Genomic DNA, 22,894 nt, shown 5'->3' on the forward strand with positions numbered 1-22,894 from the left:
ACTTGAGGCTTTCAAGAAGCATCCAACTGGTTACTTTGCAAACAAAATTCTGACTTAGAGGGATCTTTTGGTTTGATCAGCAAACCTTTTCTTCATAACCAAATAAAATATGGTATATTAATTGTATAAATTGGCTGGTTTGCAAAAATTTTATGATACACCAAACATACAGAAATATAAAACTATAAATGGATCAATGGAATCACAAAAATGATAAGCATAGAGGTAAAAAAAAATGTTTGGAAATTATATTATGAGCAGTATAGATTTCTTCCTACATTGTGCCATTCTTAGCCAATTTTCAGGCCTGAAAAGTACAGTTCCTGTATGTAAGCTATGAACGCCAGTCATATTGATATTCTGTTGATATTGGCTGAAATGCAACTATAACAGGACAATACAACTGCATCAGTGATTAATGGGAGTTTGTTAAACTCCCAAGTATATCTTGCAATTGCATGGTTACAATCCTTACTGATACAATAGATAATAGGAAGTTTTGTACATTATCCTAAGCTAGGATTTGTTTGAATAAAACATTTTTTGAATTAAGATGAACATAATATTACCTAGTGTGATATCTAAACCAAGCCTTTTTTAGTTATCCATTTTCTCTTTTTGTTTATTAACCAACAAAAATAATAGTCAACATCTGTGTTCTTTGGCATAATCTCCAAGCCTGGAATAATAATTTGTGTTTCTGGAAAATCAAGATATTTTGGTTTAAATTTTTTTATGATGGAATGATTAATACAATATTTAAGGCAATGTAAATATTTTGTTTCTAGGGGATCTCTAGAAATTATGCAACAGGAGAACCAATTCTAGGTTAAGGCTGTGTTTTTGTCCCCCATAAATTTTGTTTTCATGGCAGAAATTCCTTGGAGTTCGATACTGATCCCAGTAAAATGCTAGGTGTGTTTCATAGTTAAATAGATTGATGAACAGTCTGAGAACATTATTAAGTATTTTCCCAGACCAAAGCTTTAAAGGAGACAGGATAAACTTTTATCAGAACAGAATCTGACTATTTCAAACTATAGAACAGGAAAAAAATCCAATATATGCAAATTTCAAGGATAAAAAATACAGTTAACATTAAACTATTTTTAAACCATCCATATGAATACTTGCAGAGTATAGCAACTGCATTACTCATACAAAGATTAAAAAATGAAAACAGAAGGGGTGTTGGTTCTTACCTGATATGCCCATTCTCTGGGAGCTGTGAAGAGCATCCAGGCCAGGGTAATGTTTCATCTGCTGTTCGATAGGCTGAGCAAAGTTCTGAGGACCCACCTCCTTGACACTTGTCTCCAGTTTTTGTGAAATGGAAGTGTTAGGTTATACCATACTTCGTTCACCGTTGCTCTTTGTTCTTGACCAGGATCAGAACCAGAACCAGACGATCATCTGGGTGGGGCTGGAGGCTCTTCACAGCTCCCAGAGAATGGGCGTATCAGGTAAGAACCAAAGCCCCTTCTCCAGTGAGCTGTTCCGAACATCCAGGCCAGGGACATACCTAAGCTGGCGTGTCCTACGGGACAGATTCCATCTGGTTTGTAGTCTCCCTCACTGTGTGAATTCTCTTGTAGGACACGTGTGCCAAAGGCAGCCTCTGCAGAGGCAAAGACATCCAATCTGTAATGTCTTATGAAGGGCAACGGTGACCACATCACTACTCTACAAATTTCTTCAATCGAGGCTTGTATAGCCCAAGCCACTGGTGTGGCCGCACTCCTAGTGGAGTGCGCTGTGGTTCCTCTCGGCACCAGTAAGGTCTGTAGTTCATACTACTTTGCAATCGTTAGCCCGCAGCCATCTGCCCACTGTTGAAGCTGTGACTTTCCTCCCTAGGGTAGAGGGCTGGAATGAGACAAAGAGGGCCTCCCATCTTCCTGTGAGAAACAGTCCTGTTGATATAAATGCGAAGGCCCTTCTCACATCTAAGAAATGCCATTGCCTCTCTAAGGCATGAGCCAGCCTTGGGCAGAAGTTGGGGAGAATCAAATCCTGCACCTGATGAAAAGAGGAATTGACTTTGGGTATGAAAGCTGGGTCTAGGCCAAGAGTCATCCTATCGGAGTGGAAGACACAAAGGTCCTCCCTCACTCCCTTCTCCTTGCGGACGTTATAGCCAAAACGAAAGCCACCTTATAGGTTAAAAGGTGGAGGCTGGTAGTTCTCAAGGATTCAAATGGTGAGCGCTGTGAGAACCTTGTTCAGGTGGGGTATCTATGGACAACTAGAGGTCTTAAATTGGTAGCCCCCTCGGAGGAAACTACATACCCTCGGGTGATGTGCGAGAGACTGTAGATCCCCACAGGAGAGAACTGATGCTAGGGCCTCCAGCTGCCTACATAGCATATTCGGGGAGAGTCCCTTGCAAAAGTTCTTCCAAGTGGCATTATAAATGCAGTTAGTGGACGGATGCCTCGTGGCTTGTATAGTTTTGATGATCTTGTTGGAGAATTCCTCACCTTTCAAAAGTCTCCACTCAAGCGCCAGATGGCCAGGTGGAGCCATTGTGACTCCAGATGTTGTATGGGGGCCTGGCTGAGGGAGACTGTCCAGCAGCAATCTCCAGGGGTCAACAATCAAGAGGTCCATGAGGTCCGCAAACCACGAATGTCTCGGCCAGTATGGGGCCAGGAGAAGAATTCCCGCCCTCTTCTTTAACAGTTTCCTGATTACCTTGGATATCAGAGGGAGGGGGAAGGCATAGAGGAGGCCCCGGGGCCAGGGGCAGCGGAGAGTGTTGACTCCCTCCACTCCCTGAGCTGAGAATCTTGAGAAAAATCTGGGTTGTTGGGCGTTGATTGGTAAGGCAAAGAGGTCGAGGATCAGCTGGCTGAAACAATCCAACATCTCCCGGAAGAGGCTTGGGTGCAGGCGCCACTTGGAATGGTCGACAGTGGCCCTGCTCAATCAGTCTGCCTGAATGTTGGACAGTCACGAGATATACAGTATATTTCATTTCTAGATCACAATTCATCTGGAATAAAATAAAAACCAATCTATATCCTCTCAGGTCAGATTACCTGAAAAGGACCATAGTTGCCATGGAGGTTATGGATTCACAAGTTTCATCAGTCTTTCTTCCCAGGATATTTTGGGAGTTCCAGTCCCAATCCTGAGATGACAATCAGGAGCTTATAAATCAGGAGTCACTGCCATGCAGTTAAGTAATCAGTATTTTTGCAGTAACTCCAGTTACTGCTGTCAAGATAGTTGTTAAGATAGCTGACTCCATTAAATGCCAAGATTTGCACCTAACAGGTAACAACCAAGGATAACTATTTAAATTATGGCAAGAGAAGAGACATTGAAAAGTAGATAAACTTAAAGTTACCTTGGTTAGGATCAATTGCTATCATCAAAATGAATGTATTACCCCAGCTAAACTATTTCAAATAATTATTCATGGTTATTAGCAATCCCACAGGATACTAAGTAGCTAAATGTCGGGAATTGCTGATAAAGTATTGCATCATAATTACATTAAACTGGATCTACCATATAAATCACTATTCACTTCTCAACTTGCAATTCAGTTATATGGCATTTCTATACAATAATGTCAACCTTTTCCAAATAGAATTAAAATAGACAGTAATTCACTTCCCTTTTTGGATACTGTCCATTGTGGTTGCAAATATATTATTTTGGCTGTGTAATTGGAATTATATTTCAAAATTCTCAAGGGGTTTAGTTTTTAAAAAACATCTGACAGATAAATAAGATCTGTGGTTTGGGACCATCTAACTGTAAATATAACAGTATTCAATAATACATAGAATCATATTTGTTGCAAGGTCAAAGTATTGTATACAACAAGAAAGGAAATTCATCTTCCAAGAAAAGTTTATTTATTGAAATTTGTTTCATTGACAAACATTTCAACTTTTTGTTACCTATAAGAGTTAAATGAAAAAACAAGCAATTTGCAAAATTCCAAATCAGATTATGGGGTCTTGAGTTACATTGTTTAAAATCAAATTGTCAGCCCCACACAGTCTCTAAAAACTGACATAAACATAAAACAAATTTAGTTTTTGTGAAATACTGGAGAATTTGATCCATCTTTGCTAATTTGTTTAATTTATTGCAGATACTGTAAAGACTTTTAGTGAGAGATTTGATTTTCAATACAATATGGACATTATCTTTGCAACAGCTTCCTCACTAAAATGCATTCCAACTGTATGGAAACACCGGCATTTTTTTTACAAATTGAAGAATTGCTTTTTTACTTTCAATCATCATCCACAGTAGGCTTGATTGTCACTCCTCTTCTAATTTGTCCCCATCCAATTAAACTAGAAAACAAGAAGAGCAGATTAGAAGAACTTTGAGGCATCAAAAATAAATTAGAAGAAAATCCTCTAAATACAATATATAAGATAACATTATGCAAACATTAGTAAACATTTCCCATCCAGATAATTCATGAATCACCTTTGGAATGCTGGGATTGGCCATTATCAGAAAAAAACAAAAACAAAAAGTCTAATTGCTCCAATATGAAATGTTTGTACACCACTGTATACAAGTAAATTCTCACATGAGAATTGGAACTGGTAGCAACACAGTTAAGTGAAACATGTGAATGACCATGCTTGACTTACGTAATTTCTGATGTAGTTAAACAAATCACATGCAATCATTAAGCACAACATCACGTGACTGTGAGTTGCAATTACAGTCACTTTCCCCATTGACTTCATCAAAAGCTACCCATGAAGGTCACAAATTGTGATTATGTGATTGTAGAAGACTGAGATTATCAAAAATAGATTCTGTTTACCAAATGTCTGAATTGTGATCATATGACCTTGGAATTCTGCATCCATCATAAGTTTGAGGACCAACTATAAACTTACTTTTTCAGTTCTATTATGATTTTCAGCAGTTGCTAAACAGGGCAGTCTTCAACCAGACTACCTGTGTCCAATTTATTTAGCATCTTTGACATTTTATTATATTTGATAAGAAACATCAACACAAGCAACAACAATCCTTAGAGTTGTGTGACATTCCAATAACTGAAATTACTACTACAATACTATTTTATTGAACTTAGAATTTTTACCATTATAAATACAAATTGCAATCTCTAAATAGTGGTTTTTACGTTGTTAAAATATTACATTTATGCATAGGAAGAGACATCAGGGAACACAAGGGTTTGCAAAAATACAAAAGTAATCTGAAAAATTTATGGAGGAGTTTATTTTATTATCTATTATTACATTTGCCGCCCATCTAGTGGTTTGAGGCAACTCTCAACAAACACTCTCAACCTCTATAGAATGGCAGGATGTAAGTATAAATGGAAAACTATTGGGTAGACTGGAAAGGAATATCTATTTACCAGCATTTAAAAACATAGTGTTTAGTGTTCTTTGAAACATTATGTCAGGTCCAACAAGTTATTAATTAGTATTAAGTATCATGGATTACACCCAGTAGAATAGATACCAATTTTATATTTTCTGCTTTTTCTGCTAGATTCATCCAATAATTTGTGTTTAGCTTAAAATGTATTAAAGTGATACATTATGTTTTATTTCAAATCAACTTACCGCCAGTGTTTCTCAACTCTTCGACTAAGGGCAATTTTTTCTCCTACTTCAGTGCATACAGGATTAGTTAGCACTATTTTCCCCAGATCAGCTTTTACTGCACTGACCCGTCCTCCAGTTGAAAGAGATCCTATGTTTACCATAAGTACTTCATTTTTAGATAATTTTTGCACCTAGAACAAGTAGTCAAGAATTTTAAAGACATGCAATTTGTACCATTTTAAATTTCAAGCATCCCTTTTAAAATACAGAAATTTACAGAATATCCAGATTCACCAGAAATAATTTAACTAACCTTGGCAGCTTTCTTGTCCCCTTCAGTACGGACACCCAATAGTCGCCTCAACAAGAAGTAGGAAATTTCAAGTTCTGTGAATATTTCAGGTAGTGCTTCAACTGCACCTAAAACTTGCCCTACCATTCGATCAGCTCGGCACAAAGTTGGATCAATCTTGGTACCAACACCTAATAACAAAATACTTTTATTTTTTAAAAGCCACAGATTTTCAATTGTTAAATTACTTTTAAATCACCTGACACTATTCAGTGCTTTTAGGGTAGTATTTATTTATTTAAATTGATTAGGTGGCCATTCCAATGGATTCTTTTCTTTTTCCTGGATCTTGTAAGAACAGTTTAATAATTCAAATGAATTTGCCAAAAATAGATTCTGCTGTTTAGGCCACATATAAGCTTTCACTTTTCCAAAGTTTCTTTTATCACTCTTTTATAATTTTATTTGTAATACTATATAAATATGTATTAATAAATGAATATTATAACATTTGTTGAATTCTAGATGATTTAAAAGACACTAAGTTGTTCAAAACACATTCTCAGGGGTAAAAGTGACAGTTAGTAAGGACACAGCTGACAGTAAAACAGCATCACTACCAGGAATATAGACTCCTAAATCATCTACATAGAAAAACAAACAAGTGTTGTAAGAGTTATAGTTTTCTTTCCCCTTCAACCAAGAGCCATTGGTGTATGAGCTAAAATTTAAAAAAAAATCTTATGTTTTCCTCTATTGTTTATAGATCTTCATTCTATCACCTTGTGTTGTGCTATAAATGAAACTTATTAAATGAAACTGAAAAGTATTCAATTTTAACTTGAATTACTTTATATGTACATAATGCACATATAATACTATAACTACTTTAAAATTGTTTTAAAAAGTATACAAACATTTATAGTTGTTGCATAAAAACTTCCTGAAACTGTATATTCATAGCCAAGTCTTATCTTCCATGTTCTCCATGATCTCTTAAATATAAATATAAAACAGACATACCAATAAGGCCTCCTGGTGCAGCATATTGCAAATCATTATGTTCTGCAAACAGAGATACGATTTTGGAGAAAATAGGCTTGCACATAAGTTTTCCTTCACTATCCTTTGAGACAATGCCAGGTCTCACCTCAAGTTCCTGGCCAACCTAATAATAAAAGATATTAGAAAGGTAGGTTAATGCACATCAATTTCTATATAGTGCATTGTTAATGGATTTTATAGCCAATTGTCTATATCAGTTCACTATAGCTATGGTTTGTACAGATTTATGTAGAACACTGGTTTTCTATATAATGTGTCTAGATACACTCATGATTAGTTTCAGAAGCAATGGGAGTGCTTTTCCCCCCCCAATCACCAGTTTACATAAGCATCATAGAAATTAAGGAGATAACATAAATGATGGAGAGTATGGCATAGAGATCATTGTTCTAAAGAAAACACCAACCATTCCATAGATCACAACAAAGACCTTGAAACAATGTCATTGATTCTATTCTTGGGCTAATTCCATTCTCAGATTCACAGGAGGGAACTAATGATGAGCAACCAGAACCAAAGTGAACTTCAGAAATGCTGACTGATGATAAGCAGCCAGCTCTAGCACCACCAAATGGACTTCCATGTGAATTAGGCAAAAGAAGTAAGGCAAAACAAAACATAGCATTCACAGTTGCCTTAGCTTTCTGAAAATGAGTGTGTGGAATTACCACCCCCTCCCAACACATCAGTTTGGTGGGCTGCAAAGAGTGTAGAATAGGCAATAGAGCTCTCAACTGACAACTGCCTGTTAACTCTCATTCCTTGTAGCTTGACTTGCAAAATTTTACAACCCTGATTTTGAGCCTGGACATACTGACCACAAGCTTTGACCCTTGGACTTTGCTTCACTACTTTTTTGCATGCTGCTTTGATTTGGAACATTTCTAAGCCAAACTTGTTGAACTTGAGGGGGACAGGAGTGGGAACTTGCTCTATACTGCAAGCGCCTTTGTTTGCAATCCTCATTTAGTAAAAAAAACAACCACTTGTGTGTGTGTGTGTGTGTGTGTGTGTGTGTGTGCATGCACATGCTTGTACACACACGGCCTGGGACAGTTACTGTCATAAACATCAATTTATACTAGTATTATATCTAAATTTATGGACTTTGATTCATCCAACAGGATTTAGTTTTAATCTAGCCTTAATGTTCCCCAAACAAGTTCTGGAGAATGCCTCAACTTCCACATATGCAAAAGGAATAGGTGGAAGAATACATACAATTCTATCATTAACATAAAATGATAACAGCCTGTTAATCAGCATTGAAAAGAAACATTACCTTTAATACACCTTTAAGAATGCTACCACCAGCTACACCTCCCTTCAAGTCATCAACTTCACATCCAGGCTTATTAACATCAAAGGATCTAATAACTGAAAAGAATATTCCATTAAGTTCAGCTTGCAAAAAACTTTAAACTTTTAATACCATAATATATTTATCGATTAGTCACACTCTGGATCTAATACTTCATTAAGCCACTGATTTGGTGTATATTGTTGGCTCCATATTTCTTTTTGGAAGATAGCAATAGCAATAGCACCTAGACTTATATACCACTTCACAGTGATTTACAGCCCTCTCTAAGTGGTTTACAGGCATCTCTGAGCAGTTTACAGAGTCAGAATATTGCCCCCAACTATCTGGGTCCTCATGATACGATAAGATGGTAAGATTATTTGATTAAAAATAATTATAAAGAAACTAAAAATATATATGACTGCTTCCTCAAATCAGTTTCTTGATCGACCTTCATGTGATAGATGTGACATTATTACAAACCCTTGAAACAAACATTGCATGTCTAGAAATAAATTTCTAGACATTTTACCCACTTACAAAAATATATCTGACAAGGTTCAATTCAAAAAAAGTTACTAATTCTAGGAGCACAAAACAATATCAGTGTCAGGATTCCGACGGATACCCTAATTAATTTCATTAATTTCTCTTAAACAGAAACTTTCAAGACATGTAATTTACAAATTGGAATTTCAAAATCAGTTTATGGGAGCCATCTATTCAGTTTTCTTGAATAAGGACCTCATGATTATGAACCAAACTGCTCTTGCTTTGACAAAAAAGTCTATTATCCATACAAAATAATGAGTTCTACTTATAACCTGTTAAATGTTGCAGTCCTCAAATCAATAATACTGGCCATATGAAATCAGTGAGGTTTCTTATGACTATTCTTACCATCACTCCATTAAGAGGGCACAGAAATTTACATCATTATGAAGTTATAAAATATGTTACATAAATACACTATTTTAATGTGTTCCAATTCATCTAAATGTGTGTCTGCTGGATTCTAATCACACAACATATCACTTTCACTTAGAATTAATGATATATAGCACTGTTGAATTTGAGCTAAATTTGTCATATCAAAATATTTCCTATAAGGTCTATGTAGAAAAGATACTAGGTTAACAGTAGTATCAATGATTACAGTAATCACATCATTAACCAAATTCCTGTGTTAGTGTATTTTCTACATAGAATCGAACAGTGATTCAAATAGACTTACCAATAAGCCTTGGTTCTGATGTGAAGTCCCTTAAAGGCACTGGAATTTTCTTTACAATGTATTCACAAACAACTTCAATGTTGTATTTTAGCTGTGCTGAGATTGGAATAATTGGAGCTCCTTCTGCAACTGTACCTATTTCAACAAACAGTCACATATATAATATCTATTATGATTAACATTAACTCCAGAACAAAAATATATTTACAAAATACATATATTTTGGAGAAGAAGAAAAAAAGAAACCATACAGATTCACTAACAGAATGGTTTGCTAAAGAAAAGTTGGTTTGGAAGTAATAATAATTTTCAATGAATTAATTCTATTCCTCAAAAAATAATGTTTGAGGAAGAATGGCAAAGATTCAAGGTCCAAAGTAATTTGATTTTTATGCTTCAAAGAGCTCTTCATGTCACAATTAAGGATAGGAAAGAATTTGTAGTGAAAAAATGCTCCCTTCTGTTGAAGCATAAATTTATTTTCAGTTCATCTACTGGTCTTCAATTTGAAGTAGTAGTTACAATTAGCCAACACTCCAAATTCCTCCTCTGAGTAATCAGCAAAAAGATTATTTTCTAATCATAAAAATGGCTTTTCTGGCTTCTTCTTGTCTAAAAGTAATTGAGCATTTTCAGGATTATTTTCTGCTAGGAAATATATGTATATTCCTCTGCTTCCTGAATTGAATGAAAGAGTTTTATATAAGAAAAAAACAAACAAAAGCTGGTCTGATGATTAAAAGAATAAAAACTCCCTCATCTTTTCTTTCACCGATGTTTGATAATCCCTTACAATAATTTTTTTTTAAGAAAAGACCAAGAAACAAATGGAATGTCATTCAGATTAATGTTCTTTACTATTTTTTGTTATTAGAATGCAAGAGTATTTAGTGCAAAATCTGAGTCTATAATTTTGCATGAGAACAGATAAGCAAAAGACAGCAACAATATACAATACTTAGAGATGAGCAATCTACAATGACTTGAAATCAACTGGATAAATATTCTACTTTTAACAGATACAGGCTATTACAAATAGAAAATCTTGAAAATCTTTAAAATTTCAGACAAGAGTATAATTGTAATATGTACCAACACCAGTTACAAATTCTACACAGACAGTACTGTTGCAAACAAATGGAATTGCCTGTCTCTATTCTTCATGTATTTGTTGGTTCAACATTTAAATGTTCCACTGCAAACGAAAAGTGACTGGTTAATGCTCAACCAAACTACTAGAAGTACTACAGTTTGTTATGATAACATTCCTAGATAAGTCAGACAAGAAGCACAAGTAAATAAGCAATTCTACTTTACTATAAGTTAACAGTAACAGAATCTTGCATGACTGAAGGTACAAACTTCCTCTTGTCCCTTTTAAACATCTGATCAATTAGGACTAATCTTAAAGTTTCTTTCTATCCAACCACTGGAGACTCCTCCATCTCTCATCTGATTGTCTATGGAGATTCTCAATCATACAGGTAATGGTTGTCCCAAGAGCTTTCTCCAAAAGGCAACTGGGTGATTTTTTTTTCCTTTGAAAATGTTTTGCTTCTCGTCCAAGAAGCTTCTTCAATTCTAATTTCTTCATTTAAAACTGAAGAAGCTTCTTGGATGAAAAGTGAAATGTTTTCAAAGAAAAAACTAAGTGAGTCCAGTTGCCTTTTGGAAAAAACACATTTGGGACTCATCTGATTATTTCCTAGGCAGCATCTCTACCCCTCATTCACTAAGGTTATCCACACATTCCATCACATCATTTTGTAAGCTGCAGAGTCACCTATGTGTAAGTTGGGTGACTATGTACATTTATCTGGGTGGCTACAAACATCTATCTATTTAATCAGATTAACAGAGTTGGAAAGGACCTTGTAGGTCATCCAGTCCAACTCTCTGCCTAAGCAGGAGACCCTATACCATTTCTGACAAATGGCAGTCCAATCTCTTCTTGAAAGCCTTCAGTGATGAAGCTCCCACAGCCTCCAAAGTCAAGTTGTTCCACTGATTTGATTCTCATTGTCAGAAAATTTCTCCTAATTTCTAGGTTGAATCTTTCCTTGATCACTTTCCATTCATTATTCCTCGTCTGGCCACAATGAGACCCTGCCCCACTCGCTCCTGGCAACAACAGCAGCGCTGGCCGAGGGTCAGGCCAGTGTCTTGGGGCAGAGAGCAGGTCGTGCATCTCCCTGAGCAATCGAGATGCGTCCAGCACCACCAAGGGCCAGAAGTAGCCGCCTGCCATTTCCTGCTGCTGTCTCTCGGGCAACAAGACCCAGTTAGAGATGAAGCGTTGGAGAATCAGAATAAGAGAGAGAGAGAGACCAAGATGGATAGAGAGACAATACACCTGAAGCCGGGTGTGGCAAGAGGTGGCTGGGAGGGGAGGGGTGAGGTGGGGCAAATAATTTCACAACCCGTTCTCTGTCCTAAGGACTGGCTGGGTAGGCATGTCTGGGTGTGTGTGTCATGTGACTGGGTGGCAGTGATGTTGAATTGGTCACGCCCACCCAGTCACACCAGTTGTTAAATTACTTGAATCCCACTATAGTTTTTTTTTTTTTTTATACATAGCATAAAGGTTAAAAAACGATATATGCAGTAATATCTTCATTTTAGAAGTCAAAAGGGTTTTGTGGCTCTTGGTGTTTTCTTTTCTGTGGGAAACAGGTCCAAATGGCTCTTTGAGTGTTTAAGATTGCAGAACCCTGATGTATGGTATTAGCTTTTCCTGCCAGCTTAGTATCATCCACAAATTTGGTAAGTTCCCCTTCTATTCCCTCATCTAAGTAGTTTATGAAGATATTGAAGAGCACTGGGCCTATGGAACCTTGTGGTATTCCACTGCTTACTTCCCCCCATGTAGACATAGACCCATTAAGGACTACTTGTTGAGTACGTTTGTCAGCCAATTGTGAGTCCATCTAGTGGTGGTGCTATCTATTCCACTTTTTTCTAGCTTATCAAGAAGTAGGTTGTGGTTTACTTTGTCGAATGCCTTGCTGAAGTCTATGTATATTATGTCCATAGTATTTCACTGGTCTACTAATTTAGTCATTATGTTGAAGAATGAAATAAGATTGGTTTGGCATGATCTATTTTTAACAAACCCAATTTAATAAATAAAAATATGTAACCATGAAAAAGAACCTCTTGCTGAACCCATTACTATTCTTCTAGATTAAGATCTTTTAAGGAACAAGGAGCAAGTCTAAATTATTGGTGCAATCTTGATATATGAAGGTTTGGTTTGACTCTCACTTTGTCAAGGTCCCTGCTATGAAGAATTTCATGGAGTTTGACTTGGTTTCTTTACTGAATTTCCCCATTTAACCTTTAGTCGCTTTTTGCTTGCTTGCTTGTTTTGGAGTTCTGATCTTGGATTAAATTTACTAAAATTTGCAAAATTAGTTTGACAGATTTGATATGGCAATAACTGTGAAAATGAGCTGTTTGTGAGGCCAGACAAAAAGTTGGCTTGTAGTAAACAAGAGAGACTTCTTAATTTTGACCTGGAAACTCACCTTGCACAAATGCTAGGATTTGTTCATACTGTTCTTTGGCCTGGCTCTCTTTGACCAAATCAATTTTATTCTGTAAAATTAGAATGTGTTTCAGTTTCATAATTTCAATAGCAGCTAAGTGTTCTGAAGTCTGAGGTTGAGGACATGATTCATTGCCAGCTGAAATAACAGAAAAACAATGTTTACAACAGAATATAGAACACTGATCGACTTCTTAATAAAAAGGTTAAAATACAGGATACAAATCTTCCTGTAAATTATAGTTAGGAATAATTAGAACACCTGAGAGTGAAGCTGTACATGTGAATTTCATGTAATAAATATAGTTTGTTACAATAAGGATTACAATTAATGAAACCTTGTTTACAAGGATGTGAAGCTTGTGTCTCTAATTGATTATGTAATCCGGGAAATGTATCCTTGCAGCAATATGAACACTAGCACAATCTTATCTCTGTAAACCCCTATATTTCAATGCTAACATACATATGCATATGTGACAAAAAAGAGAGAAAATGTATTAGATGTGAGGTTGACTGAATGCATTAACTATAAACTATTCAGTGCAGTATCTAGGAAGAGATCTGGCAAAGGATTTCTATTTATTTCACACTGCTGTGAATTTCACTTTCTTCCTTTCTAAAGCAGAGATAGCAGGAAGCCTACTTTAGTGTCTGCTAATGTCAGACACTAATTTTATGTCTATTCTATAACTCAGCAGACGAGAAACTCCCTATCCTTATTTCAGGAGACTGAGAGCAGAACAAGTAATCAGCATGCACAGAATGTGACTCCAGAAGCCTATACTTCCCTTTGATTGAATGAGGTGTGCAGCTCTCCATGATCTAAATGCATACCTCTGACACCATTCTCTTTGCCTTTTCTTGTTCAGGAATGACAGTTAATTGGAAGATAGGTTTATATGTAGAAACTACATATATTTCCAGCAGAGAAAATAGTACATAATATATTAACTTGCTTCAAAACCTTATTAAATTCAATCAGGCAATATGTTTGATGCTTACACAGCAGTGTTTAAAACTTCTTAGTCGTTGCTAAGAAAAATAATGAGGATGAAATGAGAATCACTTGTCTTTCTCTATTGGTGGTCATTCATTTCCCTGCACTCTTTGTCCCAATAGCTACTTTCCACTATATTTTTAGGAATGCATATATCTATCAATAAAATCCCTCCAGAGTTTTGCCGTCTCCAGCATAACATGATATAATGTAACTTGCAAGCATAATATTAACAGTAAAATTACTTAGCCACAATAATGCCATGGGTCTATTGCAATATCTAACTCCTAATAATAATTACCTATTAACAGTAAAGCTGCATCCATGACAGCTGCTCCATTCAACATAGTAGCCATCAAAATGTCATGGCCAGGACAATCCACGAAAGAGACATGTCTATAATATAAGGAAAGGAAAAAATGGAATTACCACAAAAAATATTTCCTCGCAAAAGAATTATATTAGTTATTAGATGTAGAAATGTAAAAAACATGAATTTGTATATATTATAGTAAATGTGAAAAAAGATGTATCTTTCTTGAGAGATTATAAGATTCTAATAGATTATTTTTTTTAAAAATTGTATTAATTTCATTGCTTTTAAATAACATATTGCACCATGTATGTTTTGTGCATATGTGCATGTGTGTGTGATATACACGCCCTCGTTTTTCCTATGCCATATATTAACTTTTTTCCTGTGCCAAATATTAACATATTTGATGAGTTTAAATAAAACAGATCTGTATTCTTCCCAGGACCATGATGGCAAACCTGTCACACGTGCCATGCAGATCCCTCTCTGTGGGCACGCGCGTGGTCTCCCCAACCCAGCTCCAATCGTGTTTCTTCATCGCGTTTCACTCAATCAATTCCAACTTCTCACAAAAGAAAAAGAACTCGCGAAGTTGTATTTGATTGAGTGAACTTTTTCACTCATGCGCTTCACAATGGAGGAGACAGGGTCCTGCCCTCCTCCTGAAGCCCATTGTGACACAGAGCTACAATGTAACCCTGCATCAACTCAGCTCGGCCAAAAAAAAAAAGCAGTTTCTTTTCCTGCAGAGCTGCCTGTGTTGGTGAGCTTTGGCGCGCTGCTCCTGAGCTCATTAGCCTACGGACGTCAGATTCCCACCACACAGCACCAGTAATGGGTTCCTTTCCTCCCTCCCCACAGGGGAGAGAGAGAGAGGGAGAAAAACAGAGGGAGAGAGGGAGAAAGAGAAGTAATATTACAAAAGTTTTTCTTTTTTTATTGTTGCTAAACGCAATGTTTCAAAAACAGAAAAAGTCACCCAAAGGAGTCTTTGAGGGCTGAATGCCGAGAGGCATGGTTTTTCTCTGCCTTCTGCGTTCCTATCCCGTGCTGATGCGAACCAAACGAGCTGGGGTCTCCCAAGCCTGCTTGCAAACTATGAGCGCAGCTCCAAAAATTCAGCTCAAGTGTCCCTCCCGGCCAGCACCAGCACAGTAGCAGGGAAGGTGCGTGCCCTGCCTGCTCCGCTCTCGCTGGCCAGAGGTGGGGCTCCATGCTGCTGTCTCCCAGCCAGAGCACCACATTTGTTTGCTTGCTGGTCACCTTTGAGCAGGGAGCTGCACTCAGGCTTCCCAGGCCCCCGCCGCAGGGGTAGAGAGGGAGAGGGAAGTGGGGGGGTCTCCCCAACAGGATCCAGCTTGGAGTTGCCTTATTTTGTGTGGCTCTCTAACGCAGAGGTGCCAACCAGTGGTCCGCGGACCACTGGTGGTCCTTGAGAAAAATTTGGTAGTCCGCAGTGCACCGTGTCTGCAACAGGGGTGATACCGGCAGTGGATGGACTGATGAGAGTGGGGAGGGAGGGTAACACGTGGGAGATCATGGCATCGGAGCCCTACCCAGGTGTTTCCTGGCCTGCAAGGAGCCGCAAAGCGCTTGCCGCCTCTCTGGCATCTGCCAAGCCTCCTCCCACCGTGCTTCTCTTCCTCCTCGCCAGAAGCGCTCAAACGCCCAGTAGGAAGGAGGAGGCTTGGCGGGTGCCAGAGGGGTGGTGAGCACTTTGTGGCTCCTGAGGGGAGGGGTCAAGCCTCCCCCTCACAACATCTTCACCTGAGGGCATTGCTAGCAGCAGCTTCCTGTGGCTCAGGAGGTCCGTGCTCTTCCCACTGCTGCTCGGCCTCCTTGATGCCCTGAGACAGGAGGCAGGAGCCACCAGCCACGGCATGGGTTTGCTAGGGAGACTGCAGGATTGCCTCACCTCCCCCCCAGCATTTGGTCTTCAGCACATGGCTCCTCAGCCTCTGGACATCAGATTCCCACCACCTGGCACCAGTTCAGAGGTTCTCCCCCTCCCCCCAGGGACAGAGGGGGGAGAAAGAGAAAAGAGGGAAAGAGGGAAAGAGAGAGACAAGACACAGAGAGAGGGGGAGGAAGGGAGAAAGAGAGAGGGGGAGAGGGAAAGAGAGACAACACACACACAGAAAGAGAGAAAGAGGGAGAAAGGGAGAAAGAGAGAGGGGAAGAGAGAGTGGGGAGAGAAAGGGAGATAGAGGGGGGGAGGGAAAGAGAGAGATGAGAGATTCCCGTGTTTTGTTTTCTGTGGGAAACTGGTCCAAATGACTCCTTGAGTATTTAAGGTTGCAGAAACAGGTAGCCAAGCTAAGTGCCTGAAGGACCCCATCCTGTCAGTGGAAGTCCAGGCGCTTCAGCGAGTGGCATGCTGGATTCATATTAGTGGTCCATGGGATTTAAAATTATGAATTTGGTGGTCCCTGAGGTCCAAAAAGTTGGAGACCCTGCCTCCACTCCCCCTTCACAGCCCAAGTAGTTGGATTCACAGGACATGTGAAGCTGGACAGGAGAGCACGGATAGATATATAGATAAATAGATAGATAGGGGGAGGGAGAAAGGGCGGGAAGAGAGAGAAAGAGATAGGACAGAGAAAGAGATATAAAGAGAGGGATGGAAAGAGAGAAAAACAGAGAGAAAGAGAGAAGGAGGGAAAGAGAGGAGAAGAGAGGGGGTAAAGAGAGGGGGGAGGGAAAGAGAAAGAAAGAAAAAGAGAGGGGGAAGAGGGAGGGAGGGAAAGAGAAGGGGGAAAGAGAGAGAAAGAGAAGGGGTAAAGAGAAGGGGAGGAAAAGAGAAATGATATTACAAAAGTTTTTTTTTTATTGTTGCTAAACGTAATATTTCAAAAGCAGAAAAAAAATGAAGGTGCATAAAAGTGCATTTATTACATTTTTCTTAGAGCAATTAGCTGAACTCTGCATTATTTATCATTATTTTAGGTAGTAAAACTTCATTATTCAGGTTAAATTGCCATGTTGGCACTTTGAGATAAATAAGTGGGTTTTGGGTTGCAGTTTGGGACTCGGTCTCTAAAAGGTTTGCCATCACTGGCCTAGGCTAGGGAATATATAAAGATTATATTTTACTTTTTTTCTATTATATGTTTTGTTTGAAATATAAACATTAATGACTTGAGATATATAAAATAATTATAAATAAAGCACAATAGAATTTATGGAAATGTTCAGTTAATCAACATACTGATTCCATTTCTAATCACTAAAAACAACTAATAAGACTGAAATTTAAAAAGGCTACATTGGACACTGAGTACAAATGAAAACCAGCAGCAAAATATTTTTTGTCCTACTGAACTCCTGCAGTGTGTTGGAATATTATATGATTAAATACATTATAGTCATTAAATGTTAATTTCATATTTCTCATTATTCCTATATGATACAATCATTCTGAAATTATATTTGTGTTCAGTTTGAAGGATTATAATAATCAGGAAAAGGTTTTGAAAAGTTTTGAAAAAAAAATGTTTTCCAGTGAAATCAAAGTTTAACTCTACCTGCTTTACTTACATATAATTTCACACAAAATTTATGTATAAAAACAAATCACGTTGAATTAGATTTGTCACCTGACTAGTTTAAAATTCCCTTTGGTCCCAGGAATATCTGTAGGGAATTCATCAGGTGTACTGCTCCCACAGGATCGGTAACATTCTGGTCGGGAACAATTTGGATCATCAAGCTTGTAAATCTGCAGAGAAAGACAATAAGTCTTTACTAGCAATCAGCTGAGTTTAGATAAAACAAGATTATGATTCAAATAAAAACTTATAATTTGATTAGACGTACAGTGGGGACAAACCTTAGCGTTGGCATAGCCAAGTTTGATAGTGATATTTCTTTCCAGTTCATTTTTGAATCTGACTGTGTGAACTCCAGAAATGGCTTTTACTACTGTTGATTTTCCATGAGCTACATGGCCAATTGTACCTAGATTTTAAAAGCAAAATTTGTTATGAATTTCATAAAAATTGCCTAAGAAGTGAATGAATTATATAATCTCCAACATCTGTTTAAATATTGAATATATTAATGTTATCTCCAAGTATTTATGAAAAACTCATTTTTCTTGTATTATAATGGACAACAGAACTAAAATGACATAAAACAATGCCTAGATTACGTGCATTCATGGAAAAATATTTCAGTGAGCAACATAAACTGGTAAGGTAAAGGTTCCCCTGCACATACATGCTAGTCGTTTCTGGCTCTAGGGGCAGTGCTCATCTCTTCTAAGCCGAAGAGTCAGTGCTGTCCAAAGACATCTTCGTGGTCACGTGACCGGCATGACTAAATGCTGAAGGTGCATAGAGCGCTGTTACCTTCCCACCAAAGTGGTCCCTATTTTTCTACTTGCATTTTTATGTGCTAGCTAGGTTGGCAGAAGATGGGACAAGTAACAGAAGCTGGGACAAGCTCACTTTTTTACGCGGTGCTAGGGATTCAAACTGCTGAACTGCCGACCTTTCTAATCGACAAGCTCAGCATCTTAGTCACTGAGCCACCGCATCTCATAAACTGGTGGCCTGATTTAATACTGTCAGCAATATGTTTATTTACAGTTAACCTTTTAAATATACTTGAAGCACTATCAGTTCTATGATGATGTTTTGAATTCTAAGATGATCTTTTGAATTCTAACCTTCCTTCCCATGCAGACTGTACTCTATGTAATTTAATTATTTTCAGTGTAGCAAGATTAACTAGAACATAACATGGAATGAGATGAATTTATTCATCCTCTCCCTCTCCTTCACACACACACACACACACACACACACACACACACGGACTAAGACATTTCTTAGAAAGAAGTTCAAAGAAAGAACCAGAAAGGTATAGAATGGGGTGTTGGGGTGTTGATGGAAACCATTTAGGACTTACAAATTAAAACAAATTCAGACTATTTAGGTGGTGAATTAAAGAAACTGAACAGTCAAGCCATAAAGCATTATACATCCTAGAAAAAAGAAGTTTCAAAATTTTCTAATCTCTACCCACAGATACATATATCAACTCAGATTAGAACTGATTAAAACAGTGGAATTATGATTTGTGAACCAACTAAACAATACAGAGTATACCTGCAGAGTTACGTATATGCACATATCATTTTTTTGGATTTTTATTTTTAAAATAGACATCAACATCAATACATGAACAGTGTGGCATCTGAGTATTATTCATTTTGGGACAAGTGGCAACAATATTAATAATATTTGTTACATTAATCAAACTTAAGAAACCCTAGTATTAATATACATGTTTTTAAGTAATTATTAAATATTTCAATGTTCCATTTTAATGCCAATCACAATATTATTTGAACTTACATAGTAATGCCATCTTTCAACCTCTAATCTTTCCCTCTAGTTATTACTTTTGTTCTATTTTATAAAAAATACATGTGCTAATATTCCCCCTATTTTTTTATTTCTACCTCTATTCTGGCTTCTAGTCAGGTCACCATTACTAATCATAGTGTTAATATATATGTTTATATTAAGATAATAGTCCTTTATTACTTAATTATTCAATGTTTCAATGTGCCATTTTAGTGCCGATCACCATATTATTTAAACATACTTAATAATACCATCTTTCAATCTCTAATCTTTCCATCTAGCTATTACTTTTATATAAGAGCGTGTATTCTTATTTCTACCTCTATTCTAGTTTTTAATCAGGCAATCATTACATTAAAAAGGGGGGAAATTCCTTTCTATCCATCATCTCTTTTCCATTTTAATACTTCAATTCTTATTCATTTTTTAGCTTGCCTCCCATACTCCTCTCTTGGATCCTTGTCTCTATCTACATCTGTATTTTCACTGTTCAGTCTAAACATTTCTCCCATCTCTATGCTCTTATGCTGCCAGGCCTCCAGAGTATCTACCCAAGCACTTATGTCTTACAGGCTCACATTTTAGGTTAATAAACAAATGAATAAAAAAAAACATATAGTATTTTCTAACAGCTCCTATTGAAGCATTGCACTGTGAATAGCATGCAGTTAATGCCAGTCACCAACTTCTAGTTATAATTTGTTATATTCTTACCTATATTAATTGTAGCTTGTCTACTGATCACTTCTGGTGACAGAGGTGTTAATTTCGTAACATCCTGCAAATAACAGATTATTAGTAAATTCCAGAGCATTAAAGATCCCAAAATGCATATAGGATTATTTTGTTTCCACAATATAAAAACGGAGAAATCTCAAGTCCAGATTTTACTATTCAAGTAAAATTGTACTTTAGATACTTGCTCTACTATGAATTCTACACATAGTTTAAGATTAATTTGCAACTAAATAAAACTGAATTCTAATACACCACTTTTCCCTCCACTGTTTTTAGAGTGATGAGATAGTTTTAAATGTGGCCTGAAATAATGCTTAAAAAGTAGTTATATAAATTGACTATCCACTAGCTGTTCATGCCATAAAACATTTTATTTTATCTTCTAATTATCCTATATACATCTGATGATTAGCTATAAAGCTTGCGCACAATACAAAGTTATCAAATTGATGTCCTGTGGTTTAAAAATGAATTTATCAAAATATTGTTTTTCATATCTACTGGACAACATCTATAATCTTCCATTAAGGATGAATTTTACAATGGCATTGTAAAAAATTTATACATTGACAGAAATATTGAGAAAATTGTTTTTAAAGATACCATGTGTATATTGAATAATGCCAACTTTTTGGAATTTAATATGTTCAGAACAAAGGTGGCTTTTGTGCTCTAATAATAGCAAAAAACCTATCCTTAGGAGATGGGAAAATACTATAATTCAAGACATAAAGAATGGGATTTCAGAGATGTTAGCAACTTTTGAGAAAATTATATGTGGTTAATCAGGAAACAGGGACGCAGTGGCTCAGTAGCTAAGATGCTGAGCTTGTCGATCAGAAAGGTCGGCAGTTCAGCGGTTCGAATCGAGTGAGCTCCCGTTACTTGTCCCAGCTTCTGCCAACCTAGCAGTTTGAAAGCACATAAAAATGCAAGTAGAAAAATAGGGACCACTTTGGTGGGAAGGTAACAGCGCTCTATGCACCTTCAGCATTTAGTCATGCCGGCCACATGACCATGGAGACATCTTCGGACAGTGCTGGCTCTTCAGCTTTGTAACAGAGATGAGCACCACCCCCTAGAGCCAAAAATGACTAGCACATATGTGCGAAGGGAACCTTTACCTTTAATCAGGAAACAGTGCTTTACAAATTTGTTTTTTCATTACCCCAAACCACTTATCAGAAAGTATTACCAGACTTTGACAACCGGTCATAGATCTCTTCTTTCCGCACCATTGTAACTTCAAAAGTGAATTAATGGTTTTAACTTGAGGGCTATCCATATTATAAAAATACTAATTTATTAAAATTATAGGCAGCCCAGAGTCACTAACAGTGAGGTGGTCTGTCTATAAATTTAATAAATCAAAATAAAATATCACTGAATGAGCTTTTTGTCATTTCAACAAATTATTATTGTCAATTTTATTGAATTTCATAATAGGAATATTATAGATTTTTGAATATATTTTAGTATATGGCTATTTAAATGTTCTTGTTGCAATGGGTAATGAGTTAATGCATCGTTACTCAAAGAAACATTTTTACCCAATTTATTATTGTCAAATGCATATATTGTAAGCATATATTTCTCAAATGAAATGAAAACATTCCATGCTGACAATTTTTCATAATTATCATTAGTAGCGTTGAAGATCACAGCTACTACCTGTATACTTAAGGCCAGGTGTGGATTGGGAATGCACTACCATTCTAACTTTATAATGTGACTTTTTATGCAAACCTGATCGAACATAACTTGTTAAGTAAAGCATAGCCTGTACAGTATGCAATAGGAACTCAGCTTCTCTCTGTTCTATCCTGTATTGATTGCGCTACAAAATGAAGCAGAAAGAGAGGGAAACATTCTCTCTGAACACAATTATATAACGTCGGAATTCAGTTATCGATAGAGATCACGTTTCTTTCGTTGGAACCAGCTTGTAAGGGTAGGAAATCATTCTGCCTGGCATTATGTACTTTCGTACTAAATGAAGTAACGTTGTATGTAGTGGGGGGAAAGCGTCAGAATATTTGGGAGATTTCTTTCCCACCGGTCAATAAAGCCTTTCCTTCCCATTCTAACTATCCTTTGATAGGAACAAAAAGCAAAAGACAAGCAATGCGAGGCGGATTTTCTGAACTGCCGACCATCACCCAGCCTTCGAGTACCGGGCAAAAAATAGCGTAGGGCAGCCGTTGGAATACTGCAAAACTCAGATGACGCACCCTCCCCACTCCGAATTCTCTTCTTACCAAAGTAGTCAGGTCTTGCCGGGAAAGATGCGGCTGCCCCAGTGTCACTCCCGCCTCAGTCCCCGCCATCTTGCCTGAAAGAAAGTTAGAAGTCCGCCGAGTCTGCCTGAGCTTTCTCTACATAACCCAATAATTTCAGGGGCACGCAGCTTACTCCCAGACGATGCTACAAAATATTTAGGAACAGAGTTACATCTTGCCG

The 22,894-nt window shown here is 37.2% G+C and overlaps 1 protein-coding gene across 3 annotated transcripts; it reads right to left on the reverse strand.

The window, feature by feature from the left end:
- Positions 1–3,846: 3,846 nt before the first annotated feature.
- EIF2S3 (eukaryotic translation initiation factor 2 subunit gamma) lies at positions 3,847–22,773 on the reverse strand. Of its 3 annotated transcripts, none has more exons than XM_026674894.2 (12): positions 22,693–22,773; positions 20,411–20,474; positions 18,154–18,281; positions 17,921–18,042; positions 14,310–14,404; positions 12,989–13,147; positions 9,462–9,596; positions 8,207–8,301; positions 6,883–7,027; positions 5,881–6,050; positions 5,586–5,758; positions 3,847–4,319 (listed from the first exon to the last, which is right to left on the reverse strand). In XM_026674894.2, exons 1-12 carry the CDS (start codon positions 22,759–22,761, stop codon positions 4,256–4,258), a joined length of 1,419 nt encoding a protein of 472 aa, XP_026530679.1. In that variant the 5' UTR covers positions 22,762–22,773; the 3' UTR covers positions 3,847–4,255. The 3 variants fall into 3 exon arrangements, with proteins under 3 accessions (XP_026530679.1, XP_087823029.1, XP_087823030.1); XM_087966903.1 differs by having other exon boundaries at positions 17,921–18,063; positions 18,141–18,281; XM_087966904.1 differs by lacking the exon at positions 20,411–20,474 and having other exon boundaries at positions 17,921–18,063; positions 18,141–18,281.
- Positions 22,774–22,894: the final 121 nt, after the last annotated feature.

The sequence above is a fragment of the Notechis scutatus genome, chromosome 5 (genome assembly GCF_049901735.1).
Source record: "Notechis scutatus isolate UNSWTSFEM ecotype Mainland chromosome 5, rNotScu1.2, whole genome shotgun sequence".
NCBI classification, from domain to species: domain Eukaryota; kingdom Metazoa; phylum Chordata; class Lepidosauria; order Squamata; family Elapidae; genus Notechis; species Notechis scutatus.

Coding starts and splice junctions, on each gene's coding strand:
- EIF2S3 (XM_026674894.2), bottom strand. CDS start 22,761: ATGGCGGGGACTGAGGCGGGAGTGACACTGGGGCAGCCGCATCTTTCC. Junction 8,302..9,461: donor ATCAGAACCAAGGCTTATTG/GTAAGTCTATTT, acceptor TATTCTTTTCAG/TTATTAGATCCTTTGATGTT. Junction 7,028..8,206: donor TTCTTAAAGGTGTATTAAAG/GTAATGTTTCTT, acceptor TTTTATTATTAG/GTTGGCCAGGAACTTGAGGT.